Here is a 12,764-nt window from a genome sequence, read left to right on the forward strand (position 1 = left end):
TGGATAATAAGTAATCAGAACCCGTTTTCCCACTAAATGTTTCAACACTGAATGTTGTCAATAATTTTTGCCTTCTTTGCAAAACCTCTCACAATGCTGCTATTAAGGAAGATGTAACTGTTGAGTTTGATCCTGATTTCAGTTAGGTGAAGTTTTATGTATAGAAAAGGCTTGACATTAAAATTAAGATTTGTACCCATGATCGTCACTCAAGGGCTGGGTCTAGACATTCATTAGTACACTGACTCATTCGTGCAAGTTCACTCAAATAACCTAGTGCTTTTCTCAGTTTTCAACTTCCTCCTTCCAATTTTCATTCTCCTAGGCTAACTTGTGTCTTCCTGGACTGAAAAGACATGAATCAGACGTAGAGAAAGAAATCATGGAGGAGGTACAATAGAGCAAAGATAGTCTTCTCACCAAGAGGAAAGACACGGACCAGATGACTTCCCAAAGTTCTCTTCCACTCTAACTTGTACATGTATAATATTTATTTACGTTGCCTCAGGTTTCTCAGCATGGTTTGCAGATCGTTCCCCTGGTTACATAAACACTGTCTATATTAATTTATAAATTTTGACACTAACTGGTGACAAGCGGTTTGTATGCAAAGACTTTGGTATTTAAACGGTTAGAAAGGAAGCGAGGACACGAAGGAGCTAATGAACATCGAAAAGGTGGCAAATAAACTCATGGCATAAATTAACTACCTTGGCATTCATAGATGTTTCGTCTGAATTCCTGAGCATCTATTTAAAGTTTTTTGTTTTTTTTTTAGAGAGAGAGAAAGAGAGGGCACAAACAGGGGAAGGGCAGAAAGAGAGGGAGAGAGAAATCCAAGCAGGCTCTACACTGTCAGCGCTGAGCCTGTTGTGGGGCTTGAACCCACGAACCATGAGATCATGACATGAACTGAAATCAAGAATCAGATGCTTAACTGACTGAGCCACCCAGGTGCCCCTTGAGCATCTATTTACTTAGTCAAGGTTAAAGCATTAAGAAGTGAGGGGAAAGGTGGGTCTGGCATGAGAATTCTGAAAAACCTCTGAATAACTAGTATTTCAACATTAGTAGAGAGGACAAAGTGACCACTAGACTGAAACCAATGTCCACAATGAGACCAGACAGAGAGCACTGAAAAGATATCTAAACAAAGAGACAAGTACCAGATGTGAAAAATGAGCAAGCTATAAACAATCTGAATAGAATAACAAGGGGAAAATAGGAGTTCGAAGTGCGAGAACAGTAATTCAAAGTATTGAAGAGTAAGTTAAACATGCTAAACAAACTACGTGTCACCACGACGGAAACGTTTTATTTTACATGGTTGAAACACCAATTCTGAGAACTGCTGGTAAAGGTTACACAAGAAGCAAAAAAATAAGAAAAACAACAAAAGCCAAAACACAAAGATTGGAATGCATATAAAAGATTACAGCTGAGCAATGGCATATATATTGGTGGGGCCAGTTTAATTCCCCAGTGGGGTAGACGGTTTAAAGTTGAGAACATTTGCACATTAAATAAACTTCTTATTCCATTTGATACAAAAATGTGTTATGAATTAAAAGGTGGGCATTTCTTATATATTGTCTTTTTTTATATTAATCATTAACTCATCACAGGGACAGATTCTTGGTACATTGAGTTTATTTTGAAATGTCTTAATCACACATGGTTTTACACATATTAAATATTTCACATCCAACTTAAAAAAATTTTTTTAAGTTTTTTTACTTTTGAGAGAGACAGAGACAGCACACCTGGGGGAGGGGCAGAGAGAGAGGGAAATGGAGAATACCAAGCAGGTTCTGCACTGTCAGCAGCATTATCAGCGCGGAGCTTGACATGGGGCTTGAACTCACAAGACCATGAGACCATGACCTGAACCAAAACCTAGAGTTGGACGCTTAACCGACTGAGCCACCCAGGTGCCCTTCATGTCCAACTTTAAAAGAGAAGGACAGAGAATATAGCCAATTCTTTTAGAGTCAAGTGAGAGTTTTTCTTTCTTTTTTCTTTTTTCTTTTTTCTTTTTTTTTTTTAGGACAGCAGGTAATGCTGATGAGAATGATCCAATGTGGAGATAAAGTCAATATACAGAAAAGAGAAAGGACACCAGCAGGAATGATATCCTTGAGGAAGCCTGAGGGGATAGAAGGTTGTCCTTAATTAGAAGCAGAACCATTAGCCAGGCTATAAGGATAGAAATGCAGGTAGGTTGATAGGCGTGGTGTTGGGACAGTGTGCATCTTCTTATTGTGCCTATTTTCTCAATGAAATGGTGAGAAAGGATATTAGCTAAGAGTTGGGACAGAAGAGGGAGTGTCTAAGATGTGAGGAGAAAGATGTGAGAGTCCCTTCAGAGACATTACTGGGCACCCCACCTGAAGAAAATGGTCATGAACTGTAGAAGACATTGGTTCCAGCTGGATGGGTCAAGATGTAAAGCAGGCAGAAAATTGAACTTCATCAAGGGTAGTTGTTTTTTGGTTTTGGGGTTTTTTTCCAAGCAAGTAAATGGAAAGAGAGGGAGGAGAGGGAATTGAGTTCATCTGCAAGCAGTGATTATAATGGAGGGCCTGTGTTAATGAAATCAGGTGTAGGCTATTGATGAAGGGTGAAAAGGTGGTGAGGTCAATAGCATGGACGTCCGATGGCATCAGGAACTTGTCAGGGAGAGGAAACCAGTGGGAGTGTGCTGGGAGACAGGACGTGAGAGTTAGAAAATGCTAAGTCTGAAATTCCGGTTCTGAAGGGGTGAAGTAAAGGTAAGGGCAGCTCTAGGGGATGGGCCTGGAGTGAAGGGCTGACATGGGGTTGAGGCAAAGATCCCAGAATGTGAGCAAGAAATTGGGGGAGAGGCCCCAAGGTTTGTGTGTGTCATTTGCCTGAATATTGAAATCATCTGACATTGATGTCGGCTAGGTTCTAAATTTTTCAGAGAATAGGAGTGATGGTAAAACTCACCGAAGAGAAGGTAGATAGTGGCAGAGTCTGATGCTAGGTGCATTTCAAATCAACATTTTAAGAGGTATGTAAATAAACATTTTATAAATAAGTATAAATTTCTGCTAGAACAGGGGTGCCTAGGTGGCTCAGTTGATTAAGCATCCAGTTCTTGGTTTCAGGTCAGGTTTGAGCCCCAAGTCAGTCACTGTGCTGACAGCACCTGAGCTTGCTTGGGATTCTCAGTCTCTCTCATGTTCTCCCTCCCCGCCCCCCACTTGCATGCACTCTCTCAAAATAAATAAGTAAACTTCAAAAAATATATAACTGCCAGAGCAGCGGTTATAGGAGACACAGCTAGTTTATATTAAAAGAAAAAAAAACTTCAAAAATATTTTTATAGAGTTAGCAATGTAACTAGAGAATGACTGTTGATCATGACCATTTTTGTTGTTCCTACTCTTACAGAATAAATAAGAAATTTCCAGATTCAGACAGCCACCAGTTACCTTCCAACATGAGAACTGTGAGAGGATTAAATGAGCATACAAATGAGGCCTTTGGAGCAGGGCCTGACAGATACTAAATACCTATTGAAAGCCAGGAGGGAGTAAAACTAAAGGTAACTTCCTATGAAGGAAAAATTCCTTCTTCATACATTGTCTTAAATCAAAACAAAACCCAACTTCTATATCTAAGGTCACCTTGATCTACACTGCTTTTTCCTAATTTCTAGACCAGATATTTTTTTCTAGTATTTCTTGGAGGAGTCTTATGTTAAGAAACATAAATTCTGGGGCCGCTTTGCTCAGGTCATGATCTCACGGTTTGTGGGTTCGAGCCCCATGTTGGGCTCTGTGCTGACAGCTCAGAGCCTGGAGCCTGCTTCAGATTCTGTGTCTCCCTCTCTCTCTCTCTGCCCCTCCCCTGCTCATGCTCTGTCTCTCTGTCTCAAAAATAAATTAAAAAAACATTAAAAAATTTTAGAAAGAAAAAGAAACATAAACTCTGCTTCTGCATATTGTAAGTACTGGGTGAAAGATGTAATAATTGAAGTTGAGACAACTGGCTGGCAATATATTTATAATCATGGGGTACATGTTAAGATGCCAAGCCCAGAATCCATAAAGTTAAATATATTTGATAACTTAAACATGGCAAAATCAAATGAATAAACCTTAAACAAGGTTTTAACTTTTTAACCTTAAACAGGTTAGAAGGCAAAAGACAAACTGAGAAAATTAGTTGTAACATGCAGGATGAAAAAAGAACATCTCTAATATATAAAGAGATTTTGTAAAACAATAAGAAAAAGACAAACCATATATTTTTTTAAAAGAGCAAGAGACATGAATATGAATAGGGATTGAAGAGAATACAAAGGGCTAATGAATATATAAAAAGGTATTCTGACTTCTCAAGCACTGTTAATGAAAACGAAAATGAGAATGGTATGAACTTTTTGGTTGTCAGCTGGAAAATTTTTTGTCAAAATGCTACATGCGTATACCCTTTGATCTAGCAATTCCACTTCTAGGAATTTATTCTAAGGAGATAAGGTGACCACATCCAAAACATAAGTGTGTCTCAGCATCAGTAACAGTAGAAAAACATGTATAAGTATCAGTAGTCATGGCCAGAAACATCAAACAGATTGTTGAATGAGACAAGTATGCTATAAAATAGCATGTGTAGTTTTTGTTACATTTATGTAAAAATATATGTGTGATTGTGTGTGTGTGTGTGTGTGTGTGTGAATGTCCCAACTGATGCCTGCAAGGATGTTCCCAACCATGTGAATAGTGATTATCTTTAAGTAGTGGAATTCTGATCATCTTTACTTGGTAGTTTATGCTTTTGTGTATCAGTTCGATTGTGTGTGAGGACCATTTATCCCCCTCAGTGATCAGGTTATCACTCCTCAGGTTATCCTCTGCTTTGCTCTTGTTCTCCCTCAGCCTGGAGCACCTTTTCCCCTTTCAATTCTTTGCTGTAACGTTCCCCATTGGAAAGGTCTACTTTTACGATGGTGTTTGAAATAGAAACATCACCCCTCTGTGCCCATGCCCCATCCCTCGTCCCCACATTAGCTCTCTCTGTTATACTTAACGCCATCTATTATATCTTAATTTGTATTTATTTATTTATTTACTCATTCGTTCATTCATCTATTATTGATTGTGTGACTCTTCCTTTCCCCCACTAGAAAGCAAACCCCATAAGGGCAGAACTTTGTTTTGTACTGAACTGTAACCCCAGTGCTGGGAACAGTGCCGAGTACACATCAGGAACTTAATAAATGTGTTGAATGGATGAAAAGAGCCAGATATGTGTGTGAGTTTATGTTCATGCAAATTGTGTGTGTGTGTATACATGCACCTATATATGAATCAAATATCTTTGTACCTACACTCTAATTCCTTACAAGAAATACCCTGAAAAGCCTTTGATTAAAAAGGAGGAGAATGATTAACTTATAAACACTTCAAGTGTTACCTTACATTCAGGTTGGTTTCTATGTTGAATTTTACTTTGCTGAATAATCGTAAGTTTAATTGAGCTCTCAATGTATGGGGGGAGGGAGGGACACAATATTTTTTTCTTCCAAATCCTGGATCATCTTTGAATCAGATCAAGTGCTTGGTTCCTGAACTGAAAACCTATTTGCTCACATTTTGTTATCAGTTCCATGAGAATCCAAGAAGGAACACAAAGAAATTTCAAAATGATGGAAACCATGAACTTCCTTTCCCCCATATTTTAGAATACAGTTTCCCTGGCCAAATGGAGGGAATCTGGGTGTCCCTCTGCTGACACAAGAAGTGTGAGTCTGATGACACCCGGGATCACCCCAAACCGGGGACTCCAGGAAAAAGGCCCATCACTCCACCCGCCCTGCAGCAGATACTACCACTTGGGTGATTGGATTTCATGGTGCTGGTCATCCTATTTAGGATATGGTGGGGGGGGGGAGACCCTCAAAATCGCATTTACCTGTTTATTTCTCAAGGGCTGAACCACTTCCCTAATGCACAGCTCTAGATCATTGAGGTAGTCTTTTTCCGTCTGAATCAGCTCCTTGATGATTTTCGAACGCTTTGCCATCATTCTCTGCATCTGATGCTCTTCTTCCTGAGCTAGGGTCTCGGGTGCAGAACACTCAGCCTGTGGAGTCATCTTTTCTGTTAAATAAAAACATGTATGTACAAGTCAGACATTCTGCTGAGGTTTCTTGTCCCTTCATTACAAACAATGCCACTGCAGGGTTATTGTTAGCAAGGAAAAAGGCATGGGGTGTCTTCAGACTGTGTTCTCAGGAAGAAATGTGTGGTAGTTTGCCCTAAGGTTGGAATCCTATGAAACTATGAGCAACAAGGGACGTGAGAGTGGATACTTCTAACAAGTCAGTTGAATGACACTTGACTGTCATGGCTTGTCTTTAAAATATCCCATTGCCACTATAGTAGGCTATAATCCTGGTCTTCAGGTTGCAGATAAAATGTATAAAAATCAGTTCAGAACTTCTTCTGGATACATTGGCTTTTAAATCAAAAGATGATTAAAAAAATCAAGGGATGATTTTTAATTAGTAAGTGGAGTACCTTCCAATTTTGTTTGTAATAAAAAATTATTTAAAATAATTGCCCCTCATTCGCAGTGGGTGATATGCAAACCTCAATGAAATGGCAAACAATTGCATGTGATTGGGATTTTTCTCTCAGTTCACAGTCTGAATCCATGGGAGTGAGGAACTGGTGGATTAAATACATTTCAACTAAGATTTTTCATTACCCATTTTCGGTATCATGCGTATCTTATTGTTTCAAAATTCTTGAACTGCCAAGTGAAAATTTTTAATTAAAAAAAATCACAGTGTTGATGAGATATTGAGATAAATGGGAAGCCTCACATATAGCCAAAGTTTTATATAAAGTATAATGTAAGAAAGCTAAATATCTTTAAGAATGAGCTTCCCACAGCAGTGTAAAGTTTTGGAAGCCACAAACTAGGTCACAGATGAAATCAGAGCAGTGATAGATAGTAGGGCAGTGTGTGCATGTGTGTGTAAATGAATTTGCTTCAAGCTGGAAGTCATCACAAACTTAATTTTCCTCTTAGTCTCTGCAGTTGCAGAAGTAATTTCATTTCCTTTAAAGCTAATACGATTCTAGTAACTGATATGTGAAACCTCTTCAATGCTGACACCACTTCCTGAGAATGTAGAGTTTTAAAAAAGGGCTTAAAAAGGGTCTGTATAAGGGGGAAAAAAGGACACAGGTCACAGTGTATGGAAATGGACATAAAGAGAGGATATTTTCTTGGCAGGCTCCAGAAGCAAAGCTAAGACAACGGAAGAATCATTATAGTAGAGGGCTCAACATAATACTTTAAGGTGAAGAGACACTTTGGAAGTACGGAGAGCGCTCCTCTCTCCCTAGCTTGCTCGTTCCAGGGGTTCAGGCAGAAGCTCCATAATCAAACATCTGTGGAGGATGCTGTGAAGGTGATTCCAGTGTTAGTTTAGAAGGTGTGCTAGCCTGGTCTTTAAGCAACCCTGACTTGCAGGTGAATGTGCTTCCAGATCATTTGCCCAGTAACTATTCTTCCTTCATTGGGAAAGAAGATGGATTGGACAAATGGCATCTAAGAACACACGGTGTTACAGGACTTGGGACATTTGGTACCAAAGAAATAATCTACATAAGTTCTGTAAGAAGAGAAAAATCTATACAAGGAGAGAAAATGAATGCATGAGCTGGTCTGAAGCTTTCATATCGTGAGCTATGTTATGAGAAGTTTTGGATGCCTGTTAATATTTTTACTAGAAAGTAGAAGAAGCCTGCCTTTCGGCACCCCAAATTCAAAAGGACAAGTTATAATTAGGTGTCATTACTATGAATTGTTTGGGATATAAAGAGGAAGGCAGGTTACTGATGAGGAGAGATGCAGTGAGCAGGTTGTATACACAACTTGACTTTTTAAGCCTTCTTGACAGGGCGGAGTGGGGAGCCATGGAGATTCTCCTGGGATATATGAATTGGCTTATAGAAAGAAACCTCACTAGTAGAGAGCTAACAAACCTGTTCAGATAGTATCCGCTTATTACTTATTACCTCCAAAATAAAAGGGACATTATTGAAAAACTATTCTGATAGCTGCTTTTCCAAGTTCTAAACTTTTTGTGCCTTATAAAAATCTATCAACTATTTGGGGGCCTAGCAAGGAGAAAGGAGTTTTTCCTGAACATTGGCAAAGAGCCCTAAAATACATTCTCAGCTTCCTTTTAGTTCTAAATTCCACACTCAGTTACTATATCAATTTAACTTACTTCACAGATTTTCCAGTTGCTGTGCTTTAAATGTCAGGTATCAGATTTTATCAATTAAACACTGCTTAGGGGCTCCTGGGTGGCTTAGTCAGTTAATTGTCTGATTCTTGTCTTTGGCTCAGGTCATAATCTCATGGTTCATGATCAAGCTCTGCACTGACAGCACAGGTCCTGCTTGGGACTCTCTCCCTCTCTCTCTGCCCCTCCCCTGCTCATTCTCTCTCTCTCTCTCTCTGAAAAATGTAGAAAAAAAAATTTTTAACTGCTTAGATTTTTTTTAATATATGAAATTTATTGTCAAATTGGTTTCCATACAACACCCAGTGCTCATCCCAAAAGATGCCCTCTTCAATGCCCATCACCTACCCTTCCCTCTCTCCCACCCCCCTCCCCCATCAACCCATCTTTAGGCATTTCTAAAGTACTACTAGGATTGAGAAACACTGTCTTCAAGACCTGCAGAATCTCTAAGGCTTAGCCTCAGAACACTTTATTAATTCCTGCTGTTTTTGAGGTGACTCACACCTACATGTTTCTATGCTCCCTACTCTTAGATTTTCTAATACTGCTCCACAGCTTGTTCAGAACAAAGTTAGGAGGTCATGGTGGTTGAAATAGGTCAAGACACTCATCTTCAGAAACTTCTACCTCAGGCATAAAAATCTCAGAGAATTTGTGAGGAAACTTATGAGATACTTTGTTTGCTCTTTTATTTTTTATTTTTTTTCTTTAAACAAGTTATTTCATCTATTCGAATCTTATAGACACTTTAGATATAATATAGAAAGAAAATAATTTTTATATGCCTTTGATGTATTCTTTATATTTTATTTTTCCCCATTTAAGTATTATTTTATTTATTTATTTATTTATTTATTTTTAATATGAAATTTATTGTCAAATTTGTTTCCATACAACACCCAGTGCTCATCCCAACAGGTGCCCTCCTCAATACCCATCACCCACCCTCTCCTCCCTCCCCCATCAACCCTCAGTTTGTTCTCAGTTTTTAAGAGTCTCTTGTGTTTTGGCTCCCTCCCCCTTTAACCTTTTTTTTGTTTTGTTTTTCCCCTTCCCCTCCCCCATGGTCTTCTATTAAGTTTCTCAGGATCCACATAGGAGTGAAAACACGTGGTATCTGTCTTTCTCTGTATGACTTATTTCACTTAGCATAACACTCTCCAGTTCCATCCATGTTGCTACAAAAGGCCAGATTTCATTCTTTCTCATTGCCAAGTAGTATTCCATTGTGTATATAAACCACAATTTCTTTATCCATTCATCAGTTGATGGACATTTAGGTTCTTCCCATAATTTGGCTATTGTTGAAAGTGCTGCTATAAACATTGGGGTACAAGTGCCCCTGTGCCTCAGCACTCCTGTATCCCTTGGGTAAATTCCTAGCAGTGCTATTGCTGGGTCATAGGGTAGATCTATTTTTAATTTTTTGAGGAACCTCCACACTGTTTTCCAAAGTAGCTGCACCAGTTTGCATTCCCACGAACAGTACAAGAGGATTCCCATTTCTCCACATCCTCTCCAGCATCTATAGTCTCCTGATTTGTTCATTTTAGCCATTCTGACTGGTGTGAGGTGGTATCTGAGTGTGGTTTTGGTTTGTATTTCCCTGATGAGGAGTGACGTTGAGCATCTTTTCATATACCTGTTGACCATCTGGATGTCTTCTTTAGAGAAGTGTCTATTCATGTCTTCTGCCCATTTCTTCATTGGATTATTTGTTTTTCGGGTGTGGAGTTTGGTGAGCTCTTTATAGATTTTGGATACTAGCCCTTTATCTGATAGGTCATTTGCAAATATCTTTTCCCATTCCATTGATTGCCTTTTAGTTTTGTTGATTGTTTCCTTTGCTGTGCAGAAGCTTTTTATCTTCATGAGGTCCTGATAGTTCATTTTTGCTTTTAATTCCCTTGCCTTTGGAGATGTGTTAAGTAAGAAATTGCTGCAGCTGAGGTCAGAGAGGTTTTTTCCTGCTTTCTCCTCTAGGGTTTTAATGGTTTTCTGTCTCACATTCAGGTCCTTCATCCATTTTGAGTTTGTTTTTGTGAATGGTGTAAGAAAGTGGTCTAGTTTCATCCTTCTGCATGTTGCTGTCCAGTTCTCCCAGCACCATTTGTTAAAGAGACTGTCTTTTTTCCATTGGATATTCTTTCCTGCTTTGTCAAAGATTAGTTGGCCATACATTTGTGGGTCCAATTCTGGGGTTTCTATTCTATTCCATTGGTCTATGTGTCTGTTTTTGTGCTAATACCATGATGTCTTGATGATTACAGCTTTGTAGTAGAGGCTAAAGTCTGGGATTGTGATGCCTCCTGCTTTGGTCTTCTTCTTCAAAATTACTTTGGCTATTCGGGGCCTTTTGTGGTTCCATATGAATTTTAAGATTGCTTGTTCTAGCTTCGAGAAGAATGCTGGTGCAATTTTGATTGGGATTGCATTGAATGTTTAGATAGCTTTGGTAGTATTGACATTTTAACAATATTTATTTTTCCAATCCATGAGCATGGAATGTTTTTCCATTTCTTTGTATCTTCTTCAATTTCCTTCATAAGTTTTCTATAGTTTTCAGCATACAGATCTTTTACATCTTTGGTTCAGTTTATTCCTAGGTATTTTATGCTTCTTGGTGCAATTGTGAATGGGATCAGTTTCTTTATTTGTCTTTCTGTTGCTTCATTATTAGTATATAAGAATGCAACTGATTTCTGTACATTGATTTTGTATCCTACGACTTTGCTGAATTCATGTATGAGTTCTAGAAGACTTTTGGTGGAGTCTGTTGAGTTTTCCATGTATAATATCATGTCATCTGCAAAAAGTGAAAGCTTGACTTCATCTTTGCCAATTTTGATGCCTTTGATTTCCTTTTGTTGTCTGATTGCTGATGCTAGCACTTCCAACACTATGTTAAACAACAGCGGTGAGAGTGGACATCCCTGTCGTGTTCCTGATCTCAGGGAGAAAGCTCTCAGTTTTTCCCCATTGAGGATGATGTTAGCTGTGGGCTTTTCATAAATGGCTTTTATGATGTTTAAGTATGTTCCTTCTATCCCAACTTTCTCGAGGGTTTTTATTAAGAAAGGATGCTGAATTTTGTCAAATGCTTTTTCTACATCGATTGACAGGATCATATGGTTCTTATCTTTTCTTTTATTGATGTGATGTATCACATTGATTGATTTGCAAATGTTGAACCAGCCCTGCATCCCAGGAATGAATCCCACTTGTTCATGGTGAATAATTCTTTTTATATGCTGTTGAATTAGATTTGCTAGTATCTTATTGAGAATTTTTGCATCCATATTCATCAGGGATATTGGCCTGTAGTTCTCTTTTTTTGCTGGGTCTCTGTCTGGTTTAGGAATCAAACTAATGTTGGCTTCATAGAATGAGTCTGGAAGTTTTCCTTCCCTTTCTATTTTTTGGAACAGCTTGAGAAGGATAGGTATTATCTCTGGTTTAAATGTCTGGTAGAATTCCCCATGAAGTCATCTGGTCCTGGACTCTTACTTGTTGGGAGATTTTTGATAACTGATTCAATTTCTTCAGTGGTTATGGGTCTGTTCAAGTTTTCTATTTCTTCCTGTTTGAGTTTTGGAAGTGTGTGGGTGCTTAGGAATTTGTCCATTTCTTCCAGATTGTCCAGTTTGTTGGCATATAATTTTTCATAGTATTCCCTGATAATTGCTTGTATTTCTGAGAGATTGGTTGTAATAATTCCATTTTAATTCATGATTTTTTCTATTTGGGTCATCTCCCTTTTCTTTTTGAGAAGCCTGGCTAGAGGTTTATCAATTTTGTTTATTTTTTCAAAAAACCAACTCTTGGTTTCATTTATCTGCTCTACAGTTTTTTTTTAGATTCTATATTGTTTATTTCTCCTCTGATTTTATTATTTCTCTTCTTCTGCCGGATTTAGGGTGTCTTTGCTGTTCTGCTTCTATTTCCTTTAGGTGTGCTGTTAGATTTTGTATTTGGGATTTTTCTTGTTTCTTGAGATAGGCCTGGATTGCGATGTATTTTCCTCTCAGGACTGCCTTTGCTGCGTCCCAAAGCTTTTGGGTTGTTGTATTTTCATTTTCGTTTGTTTCCATATATTTTTTAATTTCTTCTCTAATTGCCTGGTTGACCCGTTCATTCTTTAGTAGGGTGTTCTGTAACCTCCATGCTTTTGGAGGTTTCCCAGACTTTTTCCTGTGGTTGATTTCAAGTTACGTAGCCTTGTGGTCTGAAAGTGTGCATGGTATGATCTCAATTCTTTTATACTTATGAAGGGCTGTTTTGTGACCCAGTATGTGATCTATCTTGGAGAATGTTCCATGTGCACTCGAGAAGAAAGTATATTCTGTTGCTTTGGGATGCAGAGTTCTAAATATATCTGTCAAGTCTGTCTGATCTAATGTATCATTCAGGACCCTTGTTTCTTTATTGAGCCTGTGTCTAGATGATCTATCCATTTCTGTAAGTG

General features: G+C 38.4%; 1 protein-coding gene across 1 annotated transcript in view; it reads right to left on the minus strand.

Annotated features, from left to right (window-relative positions):
- ARHGEF38 (Rho guanine nucleotide exchange factor 38) overlaps window positions 1–12,764 on the minus strand; it is a 133,047-nt gene that overhangs the window by 89,029 nt on the left and 31,254 nt on the right. The window contains exon 2 of the mRNA XM_032592926.1: window positions 5,944–6,131. Coding sequence (XP_032448817.1) covers window positions 5,944–6,131 — 188 coding nt within the window. The remainder of the gene's footprint in view (window positions 1–5,943; window positions 6,132–12,764) is intronic.

The sequence above is a fragment of the Lynx canadensis genome, chromosome B1 (genome assembly GCF_007474595.2).
Source record: "Lynx canadensis isolate LIC74 chromosome B1, mLynCan4.pri.v2, whole genome shotgun sequence".
Lineage (NCBI taxonomy): Eukaryota > Metazoa > Chordata > Mammalia > Carnivora > Felidae > Lynx > Lynx canadensis.